The sequence below is a fragment of the Gordionus sp. m RMFG-2023 genome, chromosome 4 (assembly GCF_954871325.1).
Source record: "Gordionus sp. m RMFG-2023 chromosome 4, tfGorSpeb1-WG-v2, whole genome shotgun sequence".
Classification (NCBI taxonomy): domain Eukaryota; kingdom Metazoa; phylum Nematomorpha; class Gordioida; order Chordodea; family Parachordodidae; genus Gordionus; species Gordionus sp. m RMFG-2023.
The window spans coordinates 15988733-16009466 of NC_088778.1; the positions used below are offsets into that span (position 1 = coordinate 15988733).

The 20734-nt window shown below is 27.5% G+C and overlaps 1 protein-coding gene across 2 annotated transcripts; it reads left to right on the top strand.

Moving 5' to 3' along the window:
* Positions 1 to 365: 365 nt before the first annotated feature.
* Positions 366 to 19480, top strand: LOC135928356 (myosin light chain kinase family member 4-like). 2 transcript variants are annotated; one of them, XM_065464805.1, is made up of 7 exons: positions 366 to 472; positions 10692 to 10787; positions 13789 to 13992; positions 15605 to 15946; positions 16341 to 16493; positions 18551 to 18674; positions 18757 to 19480. In XM_065464805.1, exons 2-7 carry the CDS (start codon positions 10717 to 10719, stop codon positions 19453 to 19455), a joined length of 1593 nt encoding a protein of 530 aa, XP_065320877.1. In that variant the 5' UTR covers positions 366 to 472; positions 10692 to 10716; the 3' UTR covers positions 19456 to 19480. The 2 variants fall into 2 exon arrangements, with proteins under 2 accessions (XP_065320877.1, XP_065320878.1); XM_065464806.1 differs by lacking the exon at positions 13789 to 13992.
* The last annotated feature ends 1254 nt before the right edge of the window (positions 19481 to 20734 follow it).

Sequence of the window (20734 nt, forward strand, 5' to 3'; positions counted from 1 at the left end):
TTGTAGAGAAATGTCAAAAAAAATCTTAAATGATAACGTTAGAGAAATATGTAACTTACACTTAGACTAAAAAAAATATAAATATAATATTATTTATTTATATTATCTTATAATAAATAAATAAATCAGATAAAATATTTAACATCCTAAATCATATGTTTCGACCTTCAAACCACGATAAATATTTTAATATATATATATCGTCACCCCTGCCCCGTTTTCATTAAACTTAATTTTATTTTATTGGAATTTATTATGAAATATAGTTAAGAACTTATTTCAAGTTTTGTTAATGAATTTTTTGTGACAAAAGTTTTTTTATTGATTTTACAATAATTAATTTCAATAATACTATTCAAAGAAAGAGAACGGATTTTAATTTTAAAAAATTCTTTATGGTAAAATTATTCCATTGGGGATTTATTTATTCTAAGGGCGAAGATTCTCTGTATATATATATCTCGGAATAATCGTATGTATTATATATTCGTTTAAATAAAAAAGAAAATTTTATTTAATTTTAGAGATAGCTAGCTATAAATCATAATTACTGACATTTAAAATTGGTGTTCGACTTATTTCAATTTCAAAAAATCGCCCCATAGAATAACGATATTTTTATTTTAAGGTTGTTCGTCGAATAAATTTTTAACTTATGCAGAATAGAGATTATTTTCTTATATATTATACATTTCCTTTTTTTATTTAAACTTTTGATTGAAAAATATTAACCCAATGATATTTTATTTAGATAACGATCTATGATGGAAATTCATATAGGGGTTGGAGATAATGAATATTTTTAAATTCCAACGGCTCGTTTTGAGCCGATTTTTAAAACGGCTAACTCAATTTGCAGCTAGAAAAATATTGCCTAAGCCTGGAGATTTCGACAAAATATGTCTAGACCTTTGTTCATTCTAAGAGCAAAATCTTCAGGCTTGCATAATATTTTCTGGATGAAATATTGAGTTAGCCGTTTTTAAAAATCGGTTCAAAACGAGCCGTTTAACAACACTAATTATTTTAGATAACGATCTATGATGGAAAATTCATATAGGGTTGGAGATAAGGAATATTTTAAAATTTATACAGATTAAAAATAAAACAAGCATCAGAATTCTATCGTAGTCATTTTCTAAATAACAAAAGATTTCAGTTAGTACACCTTGGTTTTATCTTTAAAGATAACATTTTTCACATAATAAAATAAAAAAGAGAGGCTTCTAATACTAAAACTTTTGCATTAAATTTATATAAAAAAGCCCACAAGAAGAGAGGAGCCCAGATATACTGGTTCCTCTAGTGAGATTTTTAAACAGTGGAATTTTAGCTTTACCCCAGAATAAAGAATAAAACATATTTATTGTTATAATTTAAAAACTAACCTCCAATAAGAAGGAGAGTTCTGAAATTTCTTAATTATGGGGTCACATCATAATCACATATATACAAATAAATATGGGGTTTTTTAAATTCTAGTATAAAAAATTCCTCTGAAAATTTTTAAATTAATATTGCGTTTGCCTTTTAGGGCTCGCCATAACCCTGATCTCCTTTAACTTCTATTTTGTTTTGTATTCTTATTTTTAAGTTCTAGCATAAATTTAAAAAAATATATGATATTTCAGTACTTCCGCATAAATGATAAGAAATAGCTATGAACAATAATTTTAATATTATATAGCCAAATTTAGCCCTTAGGCCACAAAAATTAGTTCATAAAAAAAATGTTAATAATAAATTTTATCATTTGTGCTTTTTATGACCCATCTATTTTTTCATATGGCATAGAAAACTTTAGAAACTTCTAGAAATATAACCATTTTCATGTACCCATAATTTAATAAAAATCTAGCCCAGTATGGATTTGTAAAATTTGGTCATTTTTGTCCAGGTTTGCTATTCCTAAATTTTATGACATGAAATAATTTTAGTCTATTTATCAATGATTTCAAGATGATAAGTTACTAAATGTTTGTTTAAATGATCCATAGTATGCTTTTATCTAGTTATTAATAATCTAAAAAAATTATTATTTTATTGGCCCTGGATTCTACGAACCTGGCGCTTTTGTGAAATAAGATTCTAGTTATTAATAAACTAGAGAAATATTTTATTTCTAAGACCCTGATTTTACTAGCCTGGCGCTTCTGTGAAAGATTATGATAGTTAGTGATTAAGGGAAAAGTAAATTTGGTTTAAAGGAATTGTTATGGAGAAGTGATTCTTAATTTAACATTCGAAGACTTGTGTTAAATTATATTTAAAATTTATTTTATATTAGTAAGTATAACAAAACAAAATCATCCAATATAATAATGTGCTTAATTTTATTTTATTTTTGTTTATCATTATTGAAATCAATTTTAATTTTGTATCTTTTTAAAAAATATAAGAAGAATACTAATTCATCGTGTAAGCGATAATCTTTATTTTTTTAGAAATTTAGGTGTTGGTTTTGCTAAAACTATAAAAAAAATAAATGTTCCTTATCTCAATTATCGTTATGATTACCACATTTCATACCAATTTAAACATTAAAAAAATGTGGCTCCCCTATTTTTGACTCATCATCATCATAAAACTTTTAATAATGTGATTTAATCTTTATTATCATTCCCATTTTGAACCCATGCATCGATTATGCAGTTAAGCTTGGATATTTCCTATTTACCCCAAACATTTTAATAATCAGGTTTAATAAATATAAATAAATGTTACGGGTAATCAGGGCAGCATCTAGATGAGCGGGGGGTGGGGGGGGGGGGGGGTAGGAACATTTTACATCCAATTTTTTTTGAGGGGGGGGGGTATAAATTTTTTGGGGTGTTATCTATTAAATTTTGAAATGAAATAAGACAAAATATATTGCTGTAAAAATTAATACTTTTATTATAGACCTATTATAATACAATGATATTGCTAATCATCGATCAAATCTATATATTGCATACAATCATAGACATTATTTCCCAAATAAAACTTTCTGCATTTCAATGAATGCATTCATTCATTGCAAATGAGGGGGTTTTTAATTGAATTCATTACATTATCTAAAAAATAACTCCTATATATTCACAAAATTTTGATAGTGGTAGTAGAGATAAAATAATTTAAGTTATTCATTTTAAAATTTCTGAAAGGAGTATCATTATAATTAAAAAGGTGTAATTAATAATAGGAAAACATCGGCGCCGAAGGAGGCGAAAATTTTTTAGGGAGGTAGGCATAGGTTTTGGATTTGCATCCAGTGAAAATCCTGTCATGTCTGAATCAGGAGCGTCGTAAAGTTGGCCAATTTTTGTTACTAATAATTTTTCATTTATTCTGGCTGCTTGGCTACATAAGTTCTGGCTACGCCACTGATAGCAATTATTTACAAGACAGAATATGTAAACTATGATGTTTGGGTAAAAAAAAATTGCTAACAGATGCACACAAAGCTTCTGAAAAAGGCTATAACAAAATATAAAAATATACTGCAAAATTTAATAATGCAAATTATCTTGCAAAAACAAATCCCCGTTTGTAGATTTTGAATCGTTAATAGATTTACAAAAGCACAATGGTTTAGATATGAGATACGTTTTGTATTCTAAGCATTCTGGTTTGTTAATAAATAAAAGCATTTTCAAAGAAATACATATGAAAAAATGCATATGAAAATTGTAAATATATTATCAATTTAAAATTCAAAATCGCTATTCTGATAGATAAATCTAAGTTAAATATAGCAAACCGTGGTTATTTATTTAAAATCAGTATTGGGGTCCTCTTTTGATATACCTATTTTTATATTTCCAGACCTGATCGAACTGGAATCAAAAGATGCAGAGGAGATTGTTCTACCCTACTAGATTTTCTTAAATCTGCTGAAAAAAAGAATTTCTTTTGTTAGTCCTGAAGCCAGTATCATGACTGGGAAGAAATCTGGTGTAGCCACACCTTTGCACATTATACCCAACGATCATACCCTGGAATGTTTAAATCACAGTTTGTAATTAGCGGTTCCAATGTGTTACAGGTGTTAATCACTTTAAACCTTTAATGACCCAATATACAGTTAATATAGTCAATCTAACAAAAATCAAAAGACTTTAGATCAAATAGAATCAGTATTAGGGATTCAGTTGCTGAAGATTGGATTGATATACCGCGGATATATGGGCATCTTCATATATAGTTAAGGCAGTTTGGAATAACTATGAAGCCATATATACGATTTTAAAAATTCGGCAAATTCTATCATCAGTGCAAAATTTTACGGGCTGTTCACTTTATTAAAAAGTGGTGAATTCTTGTTAAATCTCGCCTTGATATAATACATTCTATATGAATTATCCAATTTGAGGCTTCAGACAGTAAGAATCAGTTTATCTACAGTTGAAAAAAAATCAATAAAGCGAACTATTCATTTTTTAAATTCTTTGGATATGCCTGGTAGGTTCTAAATCTCTCTAATTTCTAAATGAATGCTTATTTAACATTCCTATAGGGGAACATATAAAAATCGCTCAAGAAGCTAGGGAAATAAATATTTTTGGATTAGTAATATTGAAGAAAAACAGAAGGCACTCTGATATCAACGAAAATCAATTCATTACTTCCTTATAATAGAAATATACAAAATAGGTTAATGGATACTAATTCCAATAATTCTAGTAATAAGACTATATCAAATTATACAGTTTCCTCACATTTTTGGAAAAACAAAAAGTTGTCCCTATTTTTTGCCCATTTTAGCGTGCTCCCTACAATTTTTTTAGAGCAATAGGTGCCCCGCCGCAATTTTTAGGACAACAACACTCATTATATAGTGCTTACAAATTGAATTGAAGCGTTTAGCTTTAAATTAACCATTTAAATTAAAGAAGTATTTTTTTAAATATAAAAAACAAACAATTTTGTGCCTTTTAAGGCAAAAACGCGATGCCAATTTAAAAACATTCTTTTACCTCTAACGTAAAATAAAGCGCTTCAATTTGCAAGAACTATTCCATTGCAAATATAAAACCAATATATTTCAAATATGGTTTTAATTACTAATAGAATAAGTTAATTCTCATTAACTTCAATTTTGGTGCAAATAAACAAAAACATTTTTTACAATTTGCGCCAATTACTTCAACGGACATCATCTTTTATTGAATCCTTGCTTTGCCCATGGACTATTTTTATAATTTATTTTCAAATTACTATTCGTTTTTCAGAAGTCACTTCTGTAAATGATCATGTTAGTAAATATTCATAGATAAAAAATATATTGTATTAGTGCATTTGTGGTGTGCATATTATAACTCCAGACATCATTAACACTGAGTACACTTGTTATTGCATTTGGAGCAGTCTTGTAACCAGCAATTTTCTACGTGGAGAATGGGAGGGGGATAATTTTAAAAAATTGAAATAATTATTTTTGGAGCATTAAAAATTTATTAGAACTAATCAACATATGATATTTTATTATAAGCAATCTTAGCATTTCCATACAGAAAGTTTTTTCAAAACGGTTTTTGGGTAATGTTACCGGGTCATTCCACGTCAAATGAGCAAAAAAAATGAGATTTTCGGCCGACCCCCTTCGATTTTTTTAAAATTTGGTAATCAAAGAAAGGTCGATGTAACTAAGAAATAGCCAAAATTTTAGCCTCCTAACATTTATATTTTTGAAGATATTAGGGTTCAAAGTGTCAAAAATGACGTATTTTTACCATTATCTGCCTTCATTCAATTAAGCATATCTTAAAAACTACATAATTGTAAATAACAAATTTAATATCAAAATTACATACAAAGATTCTACTTTTAGATAAAAAAAATTTTTTATTTTTTTTCCCAATTTCCGGTCATTTTATTTAATATATAAGGATTAAAAACGATTTTTTGGAAATAATACGACCTTCAATTTTTTTAAAAAATTTAGTAGACATTATTAAACTCTTCCTTTATATTTATAAAAAAAAATTGGTCTGGGACGCGGCCATCTTCATTCTCAAAATCGATAAAAATGTTTAGAAAAGTGTATAAATATTTCCCCGAAAGGGGGCGTCTTTGTATAAAATTATATATTAATAATTTTTTAATGGTTTTTCTTGGACTATTTGATATAATTTAAAGGATTATTCATCTTGTAAGTGAAAATAACAATAAATGGGGCTTTCATTCAATTATAGAAATTGTCTAACGATAACAGAAATTCAATTTATTACTTTATTTATAATTTATTATAAAAATTTTTGCCCATATAACATATATTTAATAAATATTAATAAAATATGTTTAATTAAGTTTCGAGTTCTTGAATATATGAATCAGAATCTTGTGCATTTCATATATGGCGCCCTAAATATTAAAAAAATTACTATAATTTAAATTTAAACTTACTTTTAAAAGATTCTAATTTTTCGGTAGCGCATTTACTTTCTTGTGACGACAATGTATAGTATAACTACGGCCAGTAGCATTTAACAGTGAAACTAATGTTAAGATATGACATTTGGGCAAGCAAAGAGTGTCGTCTATCTTGGAAATGTAAAGGAATTTGAAGGTCCGGATGGGTGTAGAAACTTTATATATATTTCTTCCTGCTTTTGATTTTTCACTAAAACAAAGCTAACCACCAATTAGAATCATAAAAATAAGTTAGGTATCATGATATTTCTTCAATAATTATACTTTCATCATTATATGATAACTATTCCAAAGTACTTTCTATTAAATTGGAATATATTTTACTTTTAAATTATGTAGATCTGTTGGAATCAAGGTGTATTTTGTGTGTTCCAGGTATAGATCTAGTTTTTGAAAATCTTTCCCTGAGTAATAGATCTTCGTAATCATAATTTATTTTGATCATCTATTCAAAATATATGACATTAATATTTTCTTTAGCTAACTCGTACAATTCATATGATGTGTACTTTGAGTAAGGCCTTGTAAACTAGCTCTAGCGGCTAATCTTTTAACAGTGCCACCAATCCCATCACAAACACTTTTCCCGTGTGCTGTAGCAGAAAAATGCCATTTCGCCTGTACCCCGAAATCCATCTCATGATGGCAAATATTAATAAAAATTTTACGTTTTTGTACTGTGCAGCGGATCCACCGAAAAATATAAAATTTTATTAATTAAAAAATTTAGCAATGTTTTTTTAAAATTATGTACTGCTATTGTATTGTGTTGCAAAGATTCGGATATCATTACATAATTTAGGCAACAAATATTGGCAAAATTATCTTTATAATATATAACAAAAGGGTGAACAGTGGATTGAGCCCTATTCCAATGATAATTTTGTACTTCATCCTAAAGTATAAAGCTATAGTTTTCTTAAAAATCACAAAATTAAATATTGGTCTTCGTCTAAGTTCAATTTTAGATTGTTTTGGTACAACGATTGTTGCGTTGAAATAAAAAAATGATAAAGATTCCATTTATTTTAAAAAGGCATTAATAAATTCACCTACTGGTTTGGTTATTGTTTCAAGGGTGGTTCTATCTACGGATAGCCATTGTTTGTATGTTATAAATTCGATGTCCTTAGAACGAAACAATATTTCTATTTGATCGCGTAAATGTGTTGACCCTGGACAATTATCACATTTGCCCATATAAATGGATGGTTGAGGCGAATTACAAATTATTAAGTGTAAAATATGTTTGTATGTTTTAAAGGCATTGGTTAAATTTGATCCAATGATCATTAATTTAAATTTTGGTGGTAGCTGCAATCACATACATGTGTACCACTACCTTCAACGAGTATACAATTTTTGGGCGAATGCTTGCGAATTTCGAAAAACCAATTTTAACATCAGGCCTCATTTCTTTAAAAAATATATAAATTTTTTTCAAATTATCTAAAATTAATCTCTTATGGTATTCTTTTTTCCGTCTTTGGTCAAAATCGAAACGCAATCTTTCTTGTCTGGTATGATTCTTCTTATTTCGTCCATACAATAAAATTCTTGTACAATTTTAACTGTATATTCGTCTATAGTTTTTCCAGGCTTGGGGTTAGGTGTTGATAGAAATCAAAATACCAAGAAATTTATTAAAAAATGAATTAATATAGTGAGTATGTGTTATTGAATGAATAAAACCCTTTCGCGCTTGAAATATTTCCCATAAACAAAAAATACTTGTACTTTGATATAATAAAATAATCATTTTGACATAATAAAATAATGATTTTGACAGGTTAATGATAAAATATGAAATAATAAATATTGTTTTATAAATTAATATCTCTAAGTACCAACCATTAGTTTCTTTAAATATAAAAATTAATTGATTAAAAATTTTAATGACAAATGATCTCGCTGGGCGCGAAAGGGTTAATCAATTTTAAAATTTTTATTTATTTTATTGATTGAAACACTTATTTATTGTTATTCTAATTTAGAAAGACTATGCCGATTTTAGAAAATCCGATCCAATATTTATATTGTTTTGGGTAATTTTATGATAATACTTTTATTTTGTATATAATTTCATAATAATAATAAATTAATATTTGTAATATTTTAAAAATTTCAAATTATTTTAAAAAAATGAGTAGAGAAAATTTTGATATTATTTTTGGCGTCTATGAAATGAACAAGATTCTGATTCATATATTCAAGAACTATAAACTTGGTTGAATATATTTTATTAATATTCATTAAGTATATGTTATATGGGCAAAAAATTTTATAATAAAGTAATAAATTGAATTTCTTTTATCGATAGACAATTTCTATAATTGAATGAAAGCCCCATTTATTGTTATTTTCACTTACAAGATGAATAATCCTTTAAATTATATCAAGTCCAAGAAAAACCATTAAAAACTGATTAATATATAATTTTATACAAAGACGCCCCCTTTCGGGAAAATATTTATACACTTTTCTAAACATTTTTATCGATTTTGAGAATGAAGATGGCCGCGTCCCAGACCAATTTTTTTTTATAAATATAAAGGAAGAGTTTAATAATGTCTACTAAATTTTTTAAAAAAATTGAAGGTCGTATTATTTCCAAAAAATCGTTTTAGTCCTTATATATTAAATAAAATGACCGGAAATTGGGAAAAAAAATAAAAAAATTTTTTTATCTAAAAGTAGAATCTTTGTATGTAATTTTGATATTAAATTTGTTATTTACAATTATGTAGTTTTTAAGATATGCTTAATTGAATGAAGGCAGATAATGGTAAAAATACGTCATTTTTGACACTTTGAACCCTAATATCTTCAAAAATATAAATGTTAGGAGGCTAAAATTTTGGCTATTTCTTAGTTACATCGACCTTACTTTGCTTACCAAATTTTAAAAAAATCGAAGGGGGTCGGCCGAATCGTGGTTGATTTGTCATGGAATGACCCTACCAGCACTTTTTTTATTTATTTCCAAACAAAAGAAAATTATTTGTTGAATTATTAATATTTTTATAATATAATATTTTTAAATAAAAATGTTCGACGAGCTCCATTTCAGATGTCATTTAATCGTTAATAAAAATCAAAACAGTTTGTTTTCTGTTTATGATTAAATAGCTTCTGAAATGGGGTTCGTCCAATGACATATATAATACCTAGACTGACGATTCATTCATTAAAAGTGTACATCAATGTAAATCAGCTTGAGACGCCATCTTGGTTACACTAATGATTATTAAAATTTTAAACGAGCGCCTAATTTATTCCTATATCTGATGCAAACTTTATTACAGAATTACCGGATAATCAAGATAATAAGGAAGCAAGTTATCAATTTAATAGTAGTTTTTAACATGAGAATAATTACTATATGTGTTACCAAAATGGCGGGTCTAGCTGATTTGCTTTTAACGACGCTTAAAAATGTATTTTAATGAATGAATCGTCAGTCTAGGTATTATATATGTCATTGGGTTCTTCGAACATTTTTTTTAAAAAATATTATATTATAAAAAACGATAAATTATCATCTTTTTTGAAAATAAGTAAAAAAAATTGATAGTAAAATTACCCAAAAACCGCTTTGTAAAAACGTTCAGTCTGGAAGTAGCCTTATTTATAAAAATAACTATTTCTAACATAAATATAAAATGTTGAAAAATACAAAATATCTAAGAGCGATTATTATTAAAAATTATATCTATATAAACCAGAATGTAAATTAGTGATCTGCAGGGCCTAATTTATCTCCAAAAACCTCGCACGAAATAAAAATAAAAATTATTTATTAGATCGGTCCAGCCCGAATTTATTTAAATATATAAAATATTTAATATTTTTTAATTGTAAAAATAATATTCTATAAATAAAAAATATTGGAGTTTTATTTCTCGCAAATTTTTTTAAAAATATCAAGTTTACACAAAATATAATGATATTATATCTAAAAATTTAAACCCAGCCCGGCCCAAATTTTTTAAAAATATTAGACCTGACTCAACCTGACCTTAATTTTTAAAAATAGGGTCAGGCCCGAAGCTCGTTCGATCTGGCTGATTTTGGGCAGGGCTTTGCAGATTTCTAATGTAAGTCACAATAAAATATCGAAGCAAACATTATTTATGATGATTTAAAAAGTTAATCACCATATTGTTCATAAATAGGAATTTAATCTTCTATGGAATTGCGCGAATTGTAAAGGCTAGAGTGGCGCACCTGGAATATATGCAATTATTTATTATTTTGATTATTTAAATATATATTAGTGCTATTGTCGATTGTGAACTTTAGATGCTTGACACAAAAATAGAACCTATAGAACGATTCTACGAATCATTCGACGAGAAGAATGACGTTGGAAAGTAAAAAAAAACAATTTTTTTTAATTTTTCATTTAGTGGAGAAATCCCATTCATTTAACTAAGGTATTCCTTTCCCCGCAAATTTGTTAATTTTCGTAAATATTTAAGACAATATGATTTTTTCCCAACACTACCCCGACTCCCTCTCCTCAATAAATGAATACTATTCACTAAGTCATGATAAATAATTTTTTTTTAAATATAATAGAGATTTTCGAGAAATGTAATTATTTTATAATCTAATCCGGTTAAATTTTCCAAGATGTGGGGGGGGGGGAGGGGGGGGGTGGTAAACTATCCAACAAAATTTATGATAAAAAGACATCCACCCTCCCTCTCTACGAAAATTCGCCTATGAGAAATTTATTATTTATTTGTACACAGGAGATTATGAGCTAAACTAAACGAATACCTAAATTAATACAGTTACATTTTTTTAGTCATAAATATTAGTACATAATATAGTCAATATTAACTTTAAATCTTATATAATTAGAGCCCTGCAAAGTAATTTTTTGGTCACACTAACTAGAATGTCTGAGCCCGATCTGAGCCCGACCCGAGTCCGAGCACATTTTTTACTCGAGCCAACACGATTGAAGTTGGAACTTGAGTTTAATATAATATTCAAGGAAAAATTAAAAATTAGTGTATTTATTCACATCTCGCCACCTTAAATAAAAGTATATGTAACCCCCATAAATAGGCTATTCTATTATTAATTTGGGAAATGGAAATCACTTAAATGAATAAATGACCTGGAAAAGATAAAAAATAAAATATGATTCTGATTCTGATTAACATTTCGCTGGAACAAAAAAATTAAGCATATATTTTAATATTTAATCTTACGGTCGGGTAGGGCTATCTTCTTACAGCCCGACCCGAGCCGAGAAAAAATTTTCAATTTCAGAGGGACGGGTTGGGTCTGGCTTCAAGCAGCCCGTGCAGGCCGCTAATCATAATAAACATAAAGATATAAATATAATGTAATTTTAGATCATTTTACTACGCAATTTTACATTATTATGTAATGATAATATTAAAATAAATCGGCTATTTTTTATGGGACATTCCGAATCATTTTTTTGGACTAATTTACGAATGAAATAATAATGGAAAATTTATTGTTATGAATTCCATTGAACCTAAAATTTTATTTGTTGACATAAGAAACATAATTTTGCTATTTTTTTATATTAAATTAAAAGGATTATAAATAATATTTAACCTCGACTTTGAAATTTCTTGAAAATGTTTTTAATCGATATCAAAAAAAGAATTTTAAAAAAATCTTTGCTCAAACACCTGTGATTCATTTGATTTTTCGCAGAAAGCAAATACATTCATAAATTTTTTATGTGTATTTTGGTGGTGCTAGCCACCCTGAATATCGAATACAATATAACCCGCATACAAGAAGGATACTTAAAATAACATTTACGAGAACAGGAAAATTTGAGATAGGAGACCGCCCACCTACCTGGTTACCCGCCTGTTAGAAAATTCCCTATATTTAATTTTCTAAAATTGATATAAAAAAGATAAGCATCATATTCTTTTATATAGCATATTAATAAATAACATTTATAACAAAATACTTTACCTACACTACAAAATTCACTTCATTTTCTAAATTTGATATAAATTAAAACATATTACCTACAAAATGGAAGTATAAAAACCAGAAAATTTGGAGGAATGCTAAGAAAAAAAAATTATCAAAAAATTTATAGCGTAGGTATCCCACACATGCTGGAATACATTTCCGGTCAAATCAGATTATCAAATTTAAAAAACGCCCTCAGTAGGTAAATTATAAAAAATTGAGAGATTCTGAATCGCAATGAATTCCATATCACAATACGACAATAAATGGATGGAAAATTTGAATACTAGTTCATTGTTTGCAGATCTTAATGTAAAAAGAATATAAGATATTAAAAGGAAGCCCGACCGAAGGCCGAGAGAAAAAGGTACGAAAGTCCGCAAAATAGAGGGTATGAGGGGTAGAAGCCCCATAAACTTTTTTGGTCAAGCCCCTTGAGATGGTAAAGCTGGTGACGCCACTGGACATTTGCCACCTTTTAAATTACATAATCTATCGCTAAAATTATAGCAAAATATATTGATTAAAAATTCATTTAGTCTCCCCTAACCCCCTCCCCTCACCCTCCTAAAAAAATTTTGAAAAGTATAATAGTTACTATTATTACACTTCGATTATAATAGAAAACATCCTCATAGAACTGAATAAGAAATTTTTATTTCAGAGAAGTTGATACCTATCGTTTTAATGGGCATTATCATATCATTCAAAGAAATGTTTGGGAGAGGATGTATACCATTTTGTTTTAGTTAACATCTGATTTAATCATTCACATATATAAACTTTTATATCATTTTCAATCAAATTTTCTAGCGAAGCACCTAGAGAGGGGGGCCTTAGAGACGCCCCTTATAACATATTTGTAGGTCTATGATAATTTATTCTAAAAGAGAAATTAATGCTCAGCAATAAATCTGAGTATCCAGGGCTTGCTCAAGGTATAGACTGATGTGACGCGACCCAAGGGAGAAGGAAGATTAAACTTTTAGAGATGTTTTTCCGAAAAATATAGACAAATATATTTATAAAAAAACTTTAGTCTAGATCCGGCCCTGTGAGCATTTAATACATTAATCTGAACAATTTATAATTAAATCTGAGAGAGACCCAGAAAATAGCAATACCTAAAAGTTGCCTTATTCTGGAAATACATAGCAACTACTTTTCGAAGATTCTAGAGCGTTCCAAGTTTTCACAAAATATTCAGGCCTTACGGGCCTTTAAAAATGAAAATTGGAAAGGGGGTAGAATTGAACATTTTTAATTATAAAAGATCGAACGTAACAAAATCAAAAATGCTATTGTACCAGGTTCCTAGACCAGAACTATATAAGTTATACTATTTTAGTTTTAATATCGAATATATTATTTTATTTTGTCTACCAAAAACAGGGGAAGGTTTGGAGTTGTAAAATTGTGTTCTCAAAAGTTTACGAAAAAAATTTATGCGGCCAAATTTTTTAGCCCTTACAATGCCATGGAAAAAGAAAACGCGATAAATGAATTTGATATTTTAAAATCTTTGCATCACCCAAACATCGTTGAATGTTACGGGGCCTTCGAAACTGGCAACGAATTTATCTTGGTTTTAGAATAGTAAATACATTGTATTTTATACGTTTATAATCTATGTAGATGTATTATTTTCTTTCATTTTAAGTTTTGTAATAAAAATTAATTTTTTTTTTGGCCGAACAGGTATAATTTATCCAATTATTATCTAAGTTAAAATAAAATAAGGAATAATGTAAAATATTACAAAACTATTTTTACAAAATAAGAAAAGATTTTAAAAAAATTACTATAGAAAAAAATTAATAAAAATATAATTCCAAAATCTATTTTAAAAATTCCTATAATTTTCTAAACATTCAGAAGTTTTGAAATTTTAATGAAATCATATGGAATAGCATTTGCATTTATAATAAAATATCAATAATATATAATAATAATCAGAGTTGTTAAGGAGCAATGCTATGGAGCGCCGCTACATTTTTTAAAAAACACCTGGAGCGCCTCTCCTTTTTAAAATTGAGGAACGGGAGTTAGCTCCTTTTAGGGCTGGAGTGGAGGAGCGCCGCTCCACCGCTGCTTTAAATTTAAGTAAAAATTAAATTATTTTTTAAATATTAATAATATTTGTTAATTAAAATTCAATAAAGTTTAAATTTTATTTTATTTAAATTTATCCATTATTAAATGTTTAGCCGAGTTTTATATTGGTTTTTCATCTAATTATTTTAAATATTAAATATTAAGTTTTTCCTTTTTATATTGAAAATTTTTTGAAAATTTTGTAAGTCATATTAATATAGTTTTAGATATTATGGAGTTAGAGATCATAGATGTAGAAATTGAATTTCCATTTCCATCATACAAAAAATATTTTAAACTTATAAAAGATGTTGATCCAAATGATCAAACAAATTTAAGGGCATAATGCCTTTTGTGTTTAAATAAGACTATTTCAAAAGTGAGCAGCTTCAATCTAAAAAAGCATCTAAAAGTAAAAAATCTATCTTTAAATACAAGATTTGAAAGATTTTTTTGGATTCCATGAAATTGATCATCAGGAAGATAATATATTGTTGGACAAATATTTTTTAAATAATCATACCAAAATTACTATTTTTGATAAATTCCCTGAATTAAAAAATATCTTTATAAAATATAATACCCCGCTTCTCTCTAATGCTCCTGTGGGGAAAATGGTCTTAGGGGAGAGGCGTGGATGTGGATGTTTGTTAGATTCTAATTTAGAAAATTATTACTTTTAAAAGCTAATAAAAGGTTATAAATATTTTGATAGATTATTTTTGATAAAAAAAATATGATTTTGTTTCGTATACCTTCTAAAAAAATGAAAATCAAAGCAGCGGTTATGGAGTACTCCATTACTTGGAGCAGGAGCTAGCTCCAAAAATGTAGTAGCGGGAGCTAGCTCCTTTTAAGAAGGTAGGAGCGGGAGCGAGAGCTAGATACTTTTAAATAGGAGCGTTAACAACTCTGATAGTAATATACATGGCTTTATTAGAATTTTTTTTAGTTAATTAATTAAACTTATACAATTTTTAATATCAGCAACTGATAAGTTAAGAAAAATATATAAAATAGTTTCAAATAGGACTAATTTTAATGTTGCTTAATGGTATTATTTATTTTTATCATTTTTATGCATTAAACATTTCTTGTTTTTAAATATTAAAAGTGTCTCTGGAGGAGAACTCTTCGAGAAAGTTGTGGACGAAGATTTTTGCTTGACCGAAAAAGATTGCCAAAATTATGTTCGGCAGATTTGTTTGGCCCTCCAATATTTGCACACGCATAGTATAATACATTTAGATTTAAAACCTGAGAATATTATGTGTGTCCACAATTCGGCTCATAAGATCAAGGTTATCGATTTTGGACTTGCTCAACGTTATAACCCCGGTAAAAAAATTAAAGTTCTTTTCGGAACACCTGAATTCATGGCCCCCGAGGTTGTTAACTATGAGGATATTGACCTTAATACGGATATGTGGAGCTTGGGTGTAGTCGCCTATGTTCTGTAATTCTTATTTAACTTTATTCAACATTTTTACATCGAGTGTATCTCCATGTTTATAATATAATATATATAATGGCGTCGCAATTGCTCATATAGATTTGTCAAAGTGTCTTTTTTTATTTATTCATACCGGTATCATAAAAGAGGGTTTATAGCCTGCAAGGTATGCCTAAATATTTTCATATAAACGTTTTCCTATATGCATCCTAAATTAAAACATTTTTTCAGTACTTCTGAATGATAGAATCTAGCGACGTCACTGCGAAACTGAAATTTATATAATAATAAAATTGCTTTAAATAAGTTCATTGCAAATTACAAATGATTAATACGATTAAGTTAATAGATGGCGCTATTATACAAAATAATTATACACATTATTTATTTTACGAAGACTATCAGGATTATCACCTTTTATGGGGGAAAGTACTGGCGAAACTTTAAGCAGTATAACTAAAGCAGAATTTGATTTCGATGACGAAGAGTTTGATGAAGTTTCCAATGAGGCCAGAGATTTTATCAGCAAATTACTCGTAAAAAATAAAAGGTATGTTAAATTTTATTATAAGCCCTTTGAACGAGGTCTTTTCTTGGAAAAAGGGTGGTTAGCAAAGGTAGGGAATAATTTTTTAAAAATTTTATATAGTAAGAAATATTGCTTATATAGACTTTCAAAACTAATAGCGCTAGTTTAATATAATAGCTAGAGGGACTTCTACAAGCCCTTAAGCCATTGTCGATTTGCACTTACCCTTTTCTTAAAAGATACTCCCTATTTCCCTTAAATTTTAATGACGATCTCGCATCATATCACTCCTCCTCCCCTCGTGGGATAGGTCCCTGCCTAACAAATCATGGAAGGCGTATTAAGGATTATTTCCAGGGGGAGATTATATATTTGCTTACAGTTAACAGATACTATTGTAAAAATATTATAACGAATAACCTTAAAACATATAAAGCATTTAATTAGGAATAAAATAGATAAGGATGAATATGTTATGTTGCAACAAACTCTATATACTGATTTGTTAATCGAAATAGCAGAAAGCATTTAAGGAATATTTTTAAAAAGTCTCAAGGGTTGCCAGGTCTACCACATTGACTAGTGTACTATCACAATTTCCTGAAAAAGTAATGAAATTTAAAAATCAACTGAAAAGGTAATGAAATTTAAAAATCAAAATTTTCAATTACCCTTTTCCATTTGATCCCCGATTCTTAAAAGGATGGGAAAAAATATAATTAGCGGTCACATCATATTAGCTAATTTATATAAATTTTAAAATGATAAAACAATAATTATTAAAATCTTTTTTAAGAATAAATTATCCCTTTTTTATAAATCTTTGAAAAATATTGTATTTTTTTAGAAGGAGTTAAGTTCAAACTTTTTTTTACGAAAATCTACCAAAATCATATTGTTTTTATCTGGCAACCCTGCTCATAAGTATATAATAGTCCTGGATGTTTATAAGTTAAGTTTACGATGTTCATATTTATAAGTAACCCTATGCTTTCAACATAATAGAAAATACAACATTTTTCAATTAAATAAGTAATATTTGTTAAAGTAAATTTAAAGAATGAGTTCCTGGAACAAAAACATAAGATTATAATACTTATCAATTTAACTATGCTTATATTATTTTAAAGATCAATAACCATAAAATATTATCAATTTAGAAAAGGTTTGAACAGGTAAATCTTACTGGAAAAATAGAAACATATAACTAAATAAGAATACCAATAGGAAAAACGATGACATAGCAAATATACAATGCTATCCTCACATTTAACTCTATAAAGTTTAAGAATTAAATATACATTAATAGATTATTCAAAATGCTTTAATGTATGTTTTCACAAATCACAAGTATTAATGTTTAAACATATTGCTAAATAATAATCATTAATTAACAAGAGGATTATTTCTTTCCAAATTTTAATGAAAATAATATATATTTTTTTATTATAATTTATGATACAAATATGACATATCCTTTTGAAATCCATGGGAACTTGAATTTCTCTATTTATAAGTATTTCCTGAGAGCGATTTAAAAATTTTTTTAATCCAATTTATCCGGAAATGTATTCCAGCATGTCTAGAGTACCTATCCTATAAATTTTCGCTTAAAATCTTTGTGTATTTTTTAATTTATATGAAAAATTCATGCAAAATTAACTATAAATTAAGGGTAATTCTAAGGTTCATGGCAAAATTATTTGAAATTTCTCAGTATGGTACTCTATATATTCTAGAATATATTTTCAGTTAAATCATATTTTTAAAATTTAAAAATCGCCCTCAGTGAATGATTTAAAATCGAGAGATTCCAAATCCTCGTAGATTGCATATCTCAATATGCTATATATATTGAAATTGTAAAAATATTAGATAGACCATTTTGGTAAGGGGTATATTTTAACCTTCTTAATCTCCCTGCTGGATACGCTTATGCTATAGAATATAAATTAATATTTAGTAAATTATCTGATATCTCATGGTTGTACATTTTAGATACTCTTTCTTTCTTTCTTTTTCCTTCTCTCTTTCATTAGTTCCATTTTTTATTAATAAAGTATTTATTATGATTAAAGTAAAAGAATGACTTCGACTCAAGCATTAGACCATCCATGGTTAAATCCGACACCCGAAAAGAGAAAATTAAGAAGGATAAATACCAAAAGGCATCAAAAATATTTGGTTCATCATAGATGGCAGGTATCTTTATCATTTAAACCGTTGATATATAAATTAATAGCAAATATCGAAATAATATTTTTTAAAATTTAATTATATTTAGCAAGCAATCGGTGCTATCAAAACTATCAATATTCTCAATTTAAAAGATCGTGAAAATAGATCTTTAAATCGACGAGGTTCGGCTCTCATGAAAAGCTCGAAAAGTGAAATTTCACTCAATACTCTAAAACCTTTAATCACCCCAAAATATTCACCTCTTCCTTTAAATAAAAAGCCAAGCATCACTCCCAAAGTTCAACCCCCTTCCTCTATTCAAATATTCATGCCATCACCTAAACCTATCTCTTCAAACGCTTCCTCGAATAACTACGTACTCAATAAAGATAAATCTCCACCCAATTCCAACAATGCAAAAACCATAGATAACAAACCCCTCCCAAATTCGTCAACTTTCCCTAAGACCACTCGGCATGTAGAATTTGAAAAGCAAAATACAAAACCAAATCAAAGTTTTTTCAATACTCAAAATGCAAAATCTTCTAGCGAAATAACCATCAATCCTTTACCATCTTCATTTGATTATAATAAGAGAAATACTCTAACGGGAACGACTATCGACCTTAATTCCTCAGATTCGAAACGGAAAAAGGAATCAGTTACTAATACCCCAAATCAAGAATATAAGGGTAATACACCTAGAAATCATCATAGCATGGCTGAAAATTTCTTCAAGCCCATCAGCAATTTAAGGAGAATGTTCACTCATGCTAAACATGATGGTCGAACAGGAAAAAAATAAAAATATATTTCTAAAAAATGCGAAAAAAATTTTTTTTTTTATTTTATTGTTATTAATATTGTATTAAACTTATATTTTTTTTTGTACATTTATTTTTTACTTCCAAAATTTTAAATTGTATATTATTCAAACGAATTAACCGGTATCATCATACATTATCTTATATATTAATTGGAGGTATTAAAACATTTATTAAATAAAAATCTATTTAAAAAATATTAACGTTACTTTAGTTACCTAACTTGTTACATTCCAAAAATAGTAACGCGTTATGTTACTCTGAAAGAGTACTGATTTTACTATTTATTTTTTTTAGATATAATATTTATATCAGCAGCAGAGGTGCCATTTCTACGGCCCGACCCAGATTTTTTTTTTTAAAAAAAATTTCGGCCTTGCTGGAATTTTTTAAAAATATATTACATTAATTTTTAAAGCTAATAATGGCGATTTAAAATACTCGTTTTAAAATATACAGTCTCGGCTCGTTATTTTTAAAAAAATATTAGGCCCGGCAGGTATTTTTAAAAAAAATTTTAGGTCTGGCCCGGCCCGGGTATATTTAAAAAATAAAACACTGGTCGGGTCTGCAGGTTTCTGATGTAAATAAAAAGCTATAAAAATACAATATTATAATAGATTAAATAAAAATAGATTTATAATTATTATATAGAACATTTTCTAACCATATTTTATTTATTTTTAACAACAATTTCTTTTCCAAAAGACAGGAACGTTTACAACCTAACATAACTTTTTCAGTACCAAAGACACGCTCAATTGTTGCCTATGATTGATGGCTAGTGTCATATTTAATGAAATTCGTTAAAAATACTCAAATAATTTTTTTTTTACTCTCTAAAAATACTTAAAGAATTATAATTTTACCATCTAAACCTTAATTTTTTAATTCTATAAAATATAAGAAATTTTTATTAAAAAATCTTAGACACATTTCTTTTATAATCAAACTTTCATTTCACTTTAAAAACTTGTAAATTATATTTAAAAAAACTAAACAACGCGACGATTCGTATCAGAGACCATCATGGGCCGGCCCGCGGCCCGCAGGCCCATACCTTGCCCATTCATATTTTTTAGCGGGTCTGGGCCGGGCCGGGGTTTAAAAAAAATTTTTTTAATGTGCTTATGCCTAAAATTATTAAATTTAAGTTTAGATTATCTAAAACAGTTGCTAATTTAATGAAATATTGACTTTTATTTTTCTAATAATAATATATTTCAGTATTGTAAACAAAATGATTGCCTAAATATATTA

Excerpts from the sequence above, each read along its gene's own strand:
- LOC135928356 (XM_065464805.1), top strand. The coding sequence starts at position 10,717 with ATGCTTGACACAAAAATAGAACCTATAGAACGATTCTACGAATCATTC. Across the intron at positions 10,788-13,788 it reads GAGAAGAATGACGTTGGAAA|GGGAAGGTTTGGAGTTGTAA; the intron begins GTAAAAAAAAAC and ends TACCAAAAACAG. Across the intron at positions 18,675-18,756 it reads TGGTTCATCATAGATGGCAG|CAAGCAATCGGTGCTATCAA; the intron begins GTATCTTTATCA and ends AATTATATTTAG.